This window comes from Branchiostoma floridae, chromosome 5 (assembly GCF_000003815.2).
Source record: "Branchiostoma floridae strain S238N-H82 chromosome 5, Bfl_VNyyK, whole genome shotgun sequence".
NCBI classification, from domain to species: domain Eukaryota; kingdom Metazoa; phylum Chordata; class Leptocardii; order Amphioxiformes; family Branchiostomatidae; genus Branchiostoma; species Branchiostoma floridae.
Window position 1 is genome coordinate 20433759 of NC_049983.1, and position 11721 is coordinate 20445479.

The window sequence follows — 11721 nt, forward strand, 5'->3', positions numbered from 1 at the left end:
TGTCCACGTTTTTTTCCTTCTCCCTCACCTAACGTTACTGGGTGTCGCCTGCAAAGTAATGATCACACTAATTTGAATTTTGGTACATATCTATATAAGACTTTATACTTGACATCTATGCTTCGAAATCTGAGCTGTGCTTATTTTTTCTCGGTAAAGTCGGGGACTTATTGATAACCCCACGTACATGTATAAAGTCTTATATAAATGTGTACCAAAATTCAAATTATTGTGATCATCATGTTGCAGGCGACACCCAGTAACGTTAGGTAAGGGATAACGAAAAAAAAAGGTGGACAATTGATCAGCAACCTGAGGTGTGAGGTCAAATTGTCTGATCACACTTCACCCTTCTTTTTCTCCCCACTTACCTTCTAATTTAGAAAAAACGAATGCCTGGAAAGTAATGACTCCAATGATTTGTAATTTGGAGGATATTGATAAAAGACTTCATACTATGAAGTTGTGCCTGAAAATCTGAGTTGTGCTTGTTATTTCTTGGTGAGGCCAAGAACTTATTGAACCCCCCTCGTACCACCAGTTGACCTAGACCATCATCTTTCCAACACCTATCCTTTTACCAAATATCATGATTACAATCCATCAAGAGATTCAAAAGTTATATACTGACCACAAATATCCAGAAACACAGACACTGTGCTTCTATAGTGCAGCCTCCCTCTTTGAATGCAATCTTTAGACAAGGACAGTGAGAGGTGCTGAACCTTAACAAATTTGATATATCACATTTTGCTTGGTGATGATTTGTTTTATCACATTTGCTGCCATTGATATGCCATCTTTGAAAATCAATAACCAATATAACGTACACAAAACCTGTATTAGGTTCTAGCCGGGATTGTCAACATGCAGACAATAAAGGACCAATGGTGTGGGTTCACTGCCCACTAGTGCCCAGTGGTGTGGGTTCACTGTCCAGTGGTGTGGGTTCACTGCCCAGTGGTGTGGGTTCACTGCCCAGTGGTGTGGGTTCACTGTCCAGTGGTGTGGGTTCACTGTCCAGTGGTGTGGGTTCAGTGACCTGTTGCTGATGTAGCTGCTAACTAGGTCACCTGTCAGACTGAGACATGTGCATCTGATATTCCAGATGCTCAACAGGTGTAACATTCAAAATCAGTGTACCATTCAGACATTTCTTGATTTCTTAGACCAACCAGGGGACCAATAGAATTTGACCCATGCAGACAGGTAGAAATAGACAGTTATTTACCACAGAGCAGTTGATTTCAGCAGTGCTGTTGTGATCAACTGTTAGCAGTAAATGATCTGTATCCAACTACAGTGTGGTATCTGCTATCTGAACATGAATGCAGTAACATAAAGTTAATCATCAAAATTGTACTACATGTAGTATAAGACACTGTTTGTGGTGGTTTTAATAATAATAATCATCTGGTATATTTTGCCAGCCAGTAGGTACCCCAAGTATGAGTAATGAGGCTGTTTAGTGTGGTCGAGGCACCTCCTCGAGCACGGAACCCCCGTTGTACGTCCCTCCCGGAAGACGATTTTGTGGAAAGCTTCGTGAGGCTACAGCAATCTGGACGTCCTTGGTTGGTCCCCCATCCAAGCACTATCCGGACCGCGCGTTGCTTAACTTCCGAGATCGGGTGTACCAACGCGCCACACGGCCGTAGCTTAAGTTCAATCATGGTGAAGAATGTAGCACAAAAACACAAATCGAAAGCCATCCTCTTGCAAGAAGATTTACATTTACATTAGCATTTCCAGTACTGGAATACCGTACAGGAACTATCCTTCCCACTCCTTCCTGTTGTTGCAGCAGCAGCACTGTAGTCAGTGTCACCTGTGGTTCTGTCATGCCTTATGGATGATCTATGACGCCACGTGGCAGGAAGTGGTATTGTTACACGTATGATTCACCACGATTGTTTCTCGGAAGAATTATCACTTCTATTACCTGTCCAGGTGACCCTGATGACAATGTCAGAAGGAGTGGCGCAGTGATTGCGACACATGACGAAACCAAGACTGGGATGGGTAAAACCTGACAGTTTATTGCCTGCAGTAAAACGACCTGTAGGTCATGTAGGGACCTATACAGATTACTCCTTCTAGTACAGTCATTCGAAATTGGCAAATACATTTTACTGTGAGATAGACAAACTCCATATTTATGTCGGAATTTGCCTTGATTAAAGGTGAAAGAGAGGGGGCTTGAAATTGAAGACATACATGGCAGAATACATGTAGATATAAGGTACTGATAAAATTACATTTCATTGGAGAACTTTTGGTCCACAATCTTCCCCAGGGCAAGCAGTGTTGACAGATAAGGCAAACTTGATAGTGTGAAAGAAGAATTCAATATCCTATGATCTACCAGCCTGATGAAACTCTTCACTAATAGAACAGTCACACACTTTCCCACAGGTGTTGAAGATAATTGTTCATCAAGGTGTGGTGTCAGCTGTGTCACCCTGACAGACTCAGGAACTCACACTGCTTGTCTACAGGAAGGAGACTCAATTTCCTTCTTCTGGCAGTGCCTACAGCAGTGTCTGTAACGTGTGTAAAGGTTCATGGTGACTTGGCAAAATTTGTCTGGAAATTATATTTTCAACCAGTATCAAACACCAGACAAAAAGGCACAATGAAAGACTTGTTGCACAACTGATTGAGATGCTGCTGTTCGCATATTGACTTAACATTAAAAACATTGATGAAAGTTTATATACATTACATATGTTTGCATTGAAGGCTAAATGATTGACAGACCTTCACCTTAATCCATTTTTCAATCAATTATCATCTATCATCAATGGGAAACAGAGGGTGGAACTAATGTCCATCAAACTGTTAAATCAAACGTATAATCAGCTATACTTATGTCAATCAGCCCTGAGGAGAAATACTGTATCTTGAAATGCTGTATGCTTGGTCTATATCTATACTATAATATTATTTTATGAACTATTTTGCTCAAAATTACACAGGGGGGGTCAAAGTTCATAAACAGCATATCTTACCCCACAGCTTTTATTATGTCAACATCAGATTCCCATGCCTGACTGTTTATGCAACCTTCCCTGACTGTCATGTGGACATGGTTGTCTGTGTACTTTTGTTGTGGGTAAAGATATTTACTTCCTCTTGCCCAAAGCCCTGCAGGTAAGCCTACTGTAAACATGAAAACTTTTTGCAAAGATCTAAAGACAACACTGGCAGAATGCTAATCTAAATGCTGTAAGCTTTTTGTGTGATTGTGGATATATTATATAATTTCTGTGGCTAAGACTGAATCCATAAAACTATGAAGCTCCAATCTACAGGTTTTGCATGAATTTTAGTTACAGAAATTTTTTCTTATTTACAGTAACCATATCAGGTGATTTCAGGTGGGGTCTGACTCACAGCTGTCAGATTGGCTGCTCTCACGAGAGGCGTTGTATATACCTCCAGGTAACATCACACCACTTACACAATGGTTGGAAATCACAGGGTGCTGCAGCTGAAAGTCAGCCAGAGTTCACTCAGACCACACCAATCTAGTATCATATTCTGCAAGCAGAGTTGGGCTGTGGAGATCATCAATGTACGTAGTGGTATTCCCTCAGTTAAATCCCGACCACTACTATTCTCCAAGTCACCCTGCCTCTGCTTGGAGAATACTATCTTCATAGTTCTCTAATATTTCTAAGCGAAACTCAGCAGGCAGTCAAGATGAAGACTGGGGGTGGAGAGGACAACTCCCGAGTCTCTGCATTCACTCCCTAATGCTGGGTGGAGAAGTTTTCCTCAGACTCTGTTTCCATTTGAACATCGCATTTCAAGATCTTTTTCTTTAAAATCTAAGAAACAGCATATCAAATTGATTCAACCTTACATATAATTATAAATATACATATATACATATGTGGACCTACTGTATGAAGGGAATTCTGGATTTGACACCTCTACAATATCCATACAACTGACAACGTGGTCCTCAAAAATTCTACACGCCTGTTTAGAAACTCACAACTAGCAGCTATCAAATGTACATAGTCACTTGATGATTTAACACATGTACACATTAACACATGTACAGACCACAATATATAACATTGTGTACAAAATATCTATAAAACTCTTTTGTGTAATTCAACCATGTTGGGTTTGCTCCACTATATTGTCAAGTTTCTTCAAAACTGAGAAAAACAGACTTACACTTTTCACGCTATCATTATGTTCACTAATAACCACTTCACGCTCATTTTCATTCCTGGCAAGTACAGTAATAGAGCAACTTCTAAAGGGGCTAGTTATGAGAAAAACATCTTGAATTTGCCATATAAAGCATGCTGCCAATTCTTCTTCATACACGTGTTCATACACAAACCGGAGACGCTGAAGTTTCAAAACGTCACAAAGAGCCGTGTTGAATTCGACGAACTCTTGAGGAGCAATTAGAGCTGCAATTTGTGCCATTCGAAGTGCAAAACAACCTGGGTGATGTGCTAATCACAGGTGTTGAGTACCTTGTGGCTGGGTGATTAACTAAATGAGTACCAACTAATTGGTTTTTGTAGCTAACATTTTTGGCAATGCCTCAGAGACAGGACTGTTTATATAGTGATTCAACTGTGTCAAAAATATTGTTACTATTTCATTGGTACGTTTTATAAGAATTGGATTCTGCAGACTGGTGAGTGCATGGTATATAGTAAGGCAAGTATACCGTATATAATGAAAGTAATCTGGATCACTGAAGAGCTAATTTTCCACTGGTCATGACAGAGAAGACAGACACACCCACTGTGTACTTGTACAGAATTTACAGGTTCTTTGTGATGGAAAACTCCACTAGCCTGGTATCCAGCTGTATTATAGCTCCCGAGTCTCTTCTGTCCTCTTCGAAGAGGAAGAGGATATAGCATATATATATACTACAACTGGATACCAGGGTAAAACTCCACTAGCTCCGTTTGACAAGATCTTTGGTCAGTGGACTGCAACCCTTTCCAGGAGTGGCATGCCGGACAAGCATCAATAGCCGGGATTTGAACTCCAAACCTTTTGAGCCAGAGGCAAGCTATCGACTGGACTGTGCATGCTACTAAACGCTCTAGGTAGAAGCAATGCGAAATGTTTAAGATAGTGTGACTCCTTGGTCATATTGTAGATAAATTGACTTATTGGTATTATGCTATCCAAATAACACATCTTATGATATCAGTTAATCATTTTAAAAGCTAATCCTGGATCTGAACTTGATGCATAGACCATGTGTATCTTAGTGTGTACATTATGACTAGTCTCTACCAGACTCCCGTCTGGCCGAATGGTAATAGGGGACTTTGGGCAAGTTAGGATAAAAGCCTAGTAGGAGTTAATTGGCCTAGGAGTGTTGGCCGGCCTTAGGTCGCAAATTGTAATCCTCGGCCATCTAACTCCTCTGGCGTGTTTTCTGTCTCATTTGGCCAGTAATTTGGTGTTATAAGCTAGAAACCGTAATAGGACTGCAATTATCTTTAAGGGTTTTGTTTTTCCCTCCCCAGAGAAATACAGGCATTGTGATAAGTTGATGAGGAGTCCTCGCTTTATGAACTATTTTTGACAGCTCAAGTGTTTGTGCTGCTCTCATCACACCTGACCTAATTACAGCACTTTCCCTTACAAAGGGATGCGGGGCTGAAAAACACGCACTGAGATATCCTTCATGCTCGAATGTGAATGTACATCATTTTTCCACCTTTGTTTTCAAGCTTAAATCAAAATTGTTGAAGTGTGATACCTTTTCACGAAGAAAAACAACACAAATTGCATGCTGATAATGACGTCAGAATTCATATCTTCAAAAGAAAACAGATGATGATATCAGAGACTGCCAGGGGACTTCTTTGGATATCAAAGAGATGATTTTCACGAGAACTTCTTAAATCCCAGAGCAGTATGATGTTTCTTGCTTGCCGACACAATATAAAGAAATCAGGGTTAAATGAAATTAAGTAAATTGGGCTATCATAAAACGAAATGTCAGTGGTTTGCCATGTGGGATTTACTGGTGAAAGAAACAAGTTTTTTAGATGTGTTTTCATCATTTCTTCATGTAAAATAACATAGCAGGTTTACTAAGTGAAGCTCAAAGTTGCTCGGATAAATACTATATTTTGTTTGTTCTACTCATTTCTTCATGCATGCATTCATTTTCACTTCATATTGTATTCAAAATTTGAATAGAAGATGAAGTGAAGCATCTCACGTTACCAATAGTGATACAGGTAGTGAATAATGTCAGGAACCAGTTTTTTCTATTGTTTTATCAATCATCCATTCATTCACCCAAACCAATCAAAGTGCTAAAAACCATCATCCCTACACGATATTTGGTATAAATGACAATACAAGCATGTTGTAAAGAGATATATCCTAAATCCCTTTGCCTATGCAACCATGGGCAATAGGCCTCGCAATTCTAGTCAGTGAGCAAGCCGAACCGAGCCGACAAGAAAAAATGATGTCCCCATCACCTGTAGTGATCCCATGTGGTTGGGCCGCTTGTAAGACCCCGCCCCCACACCCCAAAAGACACTTTCAACGCCCTATTATGTTTAACCAAGGACGTTGTGGTTTAACAATTTTGGGTACACTCACGTTGTATATACTTGTCTTACTCAAGACTGAATCACATCACTGTAACTTTGTTGAAACAGGCAACGTTTTAGACGGACCTGCATGGTATTGCCAAATAAAGGTCGACTGGCAACAATAAGATAAAACACTCAAGCAACATTTCACACAAGATACTTTACGAATGAATACTAGTAGATTATAAAGACTACAATGATAATAGATAAGACATTGTACAACCACCTCAACCAAGCAACCCCCACCCCGACCCTATTCTAAAGTTTGAATCTGGTGTAAAGCATTCAATGAACAATGGTAGCCTACTAAAAACTCTTGTGTACTGTTTGACTGCGTCCGTCGCCACCACGTGCTCACAAGGTAGGCGTGTGGTCTAGTTGGACCTCTGCCCAGGACCCAGTTCTAAAACTTGAATCTGGTGTACAGCATTCAATGCAGAATGGTAGATAACTACAAACTCAGTACAATGTTTGACTGATATGAGGTTTAACGGCTGAGTGCGCCGCCCCTATGTGCCCTCTGGTAGGCGTGTGTCTAGTTGGTCCGTAGCCCCGGGCAGGACCTTGTAGACGCACACGGGCGCACCGTGATGTAAGAACTCCGGCAATGACGTGTTGGAATCGGCAATTAGTGGGGAGGGGTTCTGTCTTGTTCGTTATTTTTGACATTCTCGTGCGCGATTTACTTATCTGTAGATAGATCGTTCCAGCGGGTGATTATTAGCCACACATGCGGTAAATATTAAGATGACCCACAAATCATTTCCAATTCGTTAGGCAGAAGGTGAAAGTTTTTCCCAAGGCTGTTGGCGAAAGCGATAGATATTACAAAAGACGACTTGATGATAAAGAAAAACGAGAGACAATCACAGTCTAGCGAATTGACGAAAAACGTGCCTAGTTTTGGCAGGGCACACACTTTTTGATACCCTTGACCTACGCCAAGAAGAACCTTCAATCGTTGCCTATCGAGTGGCCTGGCATCATCAATCGCATCCTACAAGTTACACTTTACTACTACTGCCCATACAAAATTCTGGTTTTCCGCCGACTGATGCCAACCAAGTTGTCCAGTGCTAGCTACATCTCTCAAAAAGAAAATCAGGATTTTGTTTTTTTAACTTTTTGCATGCGCCGATCAAAAGCGACTGAAACTCGGGAGACACCCGTTCTTTTCTATATGATTGTGAATATTTCACTAGTAAGCGGGAGACACCTTTTTTTAGAGGAAGCTTGTTTCCGACGGGCATCTTTAACCTCTGTCAGCTGCGCCGCGCGCTGTCATAACAGGTTTGGAAGTCTGTGGTGTTGATGCTTGTTGTGTATTCTGTTCAGGTAGACTTCACATACACAAGTAGAAATACGCCTTTTGTAAACATTATTTGAATTGGGGTTCTTGATTCTTAAATACTAAAAAGTGTGTCTTCTCAGGCTGATTTCGTTACAAATACATGTGTGTTTTTTATTCATCTTTTTCATTTGAAAAGCGACATTATCCAGGTGGTTAGTGCATTTCGGCTTAAGTTCAGGTGACCCAACAATAATAGCCATTGCCTACCAAACCGGTCGAGCAAGTCTTTGAGACTTCAGGAAAAACAGAACCCACACTGCGTTTCGTTGTTGTTGTTTTTACAGCTAATTTGCTAGTAATGACATCTCACTTTTAGTATCCTTTCTGAATTATGTTTTCCCAAATCTTACCGCACTCAACCGTCTTTTGATGCGTCTGTGGCATACACCCCTCTCTTCTCAAATGACCTGTCGAACGACTTTCGGGCGGTGTCGTTTACCGTGAATAATTTGTTTACGGAACACAATACTCTCTACCTGGTGGGGAAGGTGTCTGCTTCGTTTTCTTTTAAAGCTTCGATTTTTCCAGAAATCAAGCTCGTCCGACATTTCAGTCGGCGGCCTTGCGTGTCCATAGTTTGCTGCTGGTTTTCTGGCAACTGTTTAATCAACACAAGTTTTTATAGCACGTTGTATATGGACTTGCCTAAGGTCAGGGGTCAATCTACATGGTTCATCTCTCGTTGAGGTCACGACAGGTGGATTCAAATCGCAGGTATCAAGAGGACTTGTTTTGATCATTGCCAACCCTACAGGTGAGTTAGAAATAAAACCTTCTTTCTTAAGCATTTTCAATTTCCCCAAGCCTCACACGATGTAGAAATTGCTTGGTAATAAGCAATGTATTCCCAGTAACACTACTACATGTAATCATAATTGGTCGTATTGCCTCATTATCTGTGGTTTTGTGTTTCTTCTGTGCATGCCTGTCACTTCGGCAGACAACCTGTCAGCTCGAAAATCATTAGCAATTGCGTTATAAGTAGAACGTTTACAACTGACGTTACATTTTGTGCACAATATGCTAACATGAACAGGAATGTCCTTGATGTGACCCATGTTGAGGTTGTTAAGAGCAGAATATTTATGACACAAATATTAAATGGGCGCCGTACAATAGACGGTTTGATTCATTAGCGTTATATGTACGCAACAGGCGTCAGGTCACCGCCCTAAATTGGCGCGGGATAGAGACATATAAACCTGTCCGACGGGTGTCTTTGTGATTAAAAAAACGTACAAGAGAAAGATAGACTCAAATATGTGAATTATGCACGATATACAAAACGCTACCCCCAAAAACGCTATTATGCAACCCACTTTGGTCACGACCAAATAAGCAAAATCAATGTTCAAAGAGGCAAGAGCCTCCAAGGAAATCCCATGCAAATTTACCATCGCAAGCCCCCCTCCCCCCAAAAGAAACGCCACCCGCACACAATAGGACTTCTCAAATTACAGTCAAGTATCAAAACACTACAGTCTAGCCAAAACGAGGCGTTTGGTTACTCTCCAAGCAGAGGTTGAATCGCGCAGATATAGTAGTAGTCGGAAAAATTACACGGGCGCTCTTGTGTAATTTTTCCGACTACAGTCAAACCTGTCTATAGCGGCCACTCAAGGGAGCGGACAAATTTGGCCACTATAGACAGGTGGCCTCTGTATAGAGGTGGTAACTTGTAGATAAAATACCCAAGGGACCGACAAAAAGTGGCCACTATGGACAGGTGGCCCCTCTGTAGAGGTGGCCCCTAATACAGGTTTGACTGTACTGATGTATCTGCGCGATTCAACCTCTGCTTTGAGAGTAGCGTTTGGTATGGTGACCCAGCAGATGTACACAGCCACCGATGAAACTTTTCTATTACAAACGTCTTGTTACCAGTTTTAAATTCAACATTTTCAGCATTTAAAGCTTCGAATTCTTTGCAACATGTTTCAATTAATTTCAATTTCAGTCAACTACAGCCCATAGACATACTTCCGTCATCTACATTCTTTATACACACAAAAAAAATGCGTCAAAATATACAGTCGGAGGCTTTCTACAGTCTGAGGCTTTCTACATTGAGTGACCTAAGTATAGTGAGCAGATACTCCACAGTGCACACCTAAGGGTTACAGTCCAAAATCTCCGTGTACAATTGTTTCCAACGTCTTAGTTCATTGCCTTGAAGTGGTCTAATGACAATCTCACTTAAAATTCGTTTGTAAAGCTTTACACTTCACTTTATTGGGATCCATACTTAGCTTCGATCCATATTATACGTTCGCGTAAGCCCAATCCATATTACAACTTCTGTAGAATCACAACTTTTGTAGTGTGAGCTTTTAATTCTTTTATTTCTCTAACTATGGAACGCCCGTCTTTCACAGGTTGTTCTGTTCTTGAAAATATGCGAGGAGGTTTGCTAGAAGGAGCCGCACAACAGCCCATGCGATGGAGGAGTTGGATCACCAGTCCCAAGGTCCTAGGCTTTGCGTCTTCCGCACTGTTCCTCGTACTTGTGAACTACCTTCACTTCGGCGTCATCCTGAAGACGTGGTCTCCACAGAAACCCCCCGTGGACAGGGAGAGCTGCACCTGTCCGTGTTGGGACACCGTCTTCAAGGGGACCTACCAGATGGGAATCAGCGGCTACAAACACATGTACTTCAACATCACGCCACAGGCGCTGAAGATGTGGACCCTGACTGTTGTCGCCATTCTGTTGGTACATGAGTGTATCTGCTACATCATCCGCATCGTTCAAACCAGCAAGCTCAGGCTGTCGATGCTCGTGTTGCTGTTATCTGTCATCCACTCGCACTACTACTCATGGTGGGTGATGTGGGGGTACTATAACGACGATTTCTACTCGCAGTGGCCGCATCAGATGTTCTTCAGCCTGACGGAGCTGATGTCTACGCTCCTGGTGGTGTGGCAGCTGGATGAAGCCACACCCCTGTCCCCACGACTGTTGCTCGTCATCTTGGACATTGCCCTCCTGCACATCCTGGCCGGGGGAATTGACCAATTTGTTCTCAACGTGATCTTACGGCGAGGAGAACGTCATCAAGTGCTGAGAGACCTCGCTTTTATGTCGTCTGATGTCATATATCTGATCGTAGCGTGCACAGAGTTGGCACGCTTATCGTGTGGTAACGGAATTACTTTATCGCTTCTCTGGAAATCACTGAAGCGGGATTTGCTGTACTCCGCTCTCGTTATAACGACCCTGCTCGTGTTCTTATCGTTCTTATGACGTATGTTGCATTTTTATCTTCTGATACGCTATCTTCGTGGCTTCCGTAAAGCTAAGCTAGTTGAGCTGTAAATGAGGACATGTCCGAGCTGCACAATTTTTGTTATCTGCATTTCTGGTAATACACCAAACGCTGTAAACATTTGTGTACGTATATAAACACTCATAGTCAGCACTGTAATAAACTCATTGGAAATTTAAACCATAACTTTGTCGTTCAAATTTCGTGACCCTGTATTGATGAGACAATAAAATCCAATGGCTACCAGTACATGTTTGTCATCGCAATTTTATATACTTCTCTCTTACTCTTGATAAACTGCACTTGAAGTAAATAGTAAGACGTGAACACTACGATGGAGTATCAGACACAAAAGGAAATTAAACGTGCCTCAAAGAATTTTCGGCCGTATCCACCGGCTTCCCCGAGGACTTCATCCCATTTTCCTGACACACACAGATCTTAGGACTTGTGACGTCAGGAGTGGTCCAAAGCCTGTGCATGGAAGTCGAAA

The 11721-nt window shown here is 41.6% G+C and overlaps 1 protein-coding gene across 1 annotated transcript; it reads left to right on the forward strand.

The window, feature by feature from the left end:
- Positions 1 to 8070: 8070 nt before the first annotated feature.
- On the forward strand, positions 8071 to 11477 carry LOC118416585. The gene is made up of 2 exons (XM_035821740.1): positions 8071 to 8716; positions 10338 to 11477. Exon 2 carries the CDS (start codon positions 10358 to 10360, stop codon positions 11204 to 11206), a length of 849 nt encoding a protein of 282 aa, XP_035677633.1. The 5' UTR covers positions 8071 to 8716; positions 10338 to 10357; the 3' UTR covers positions 11207 to 11477.
- The last annotated feature ends 244 nt before the right edge of the window (positions 11478 to 11721 follow it).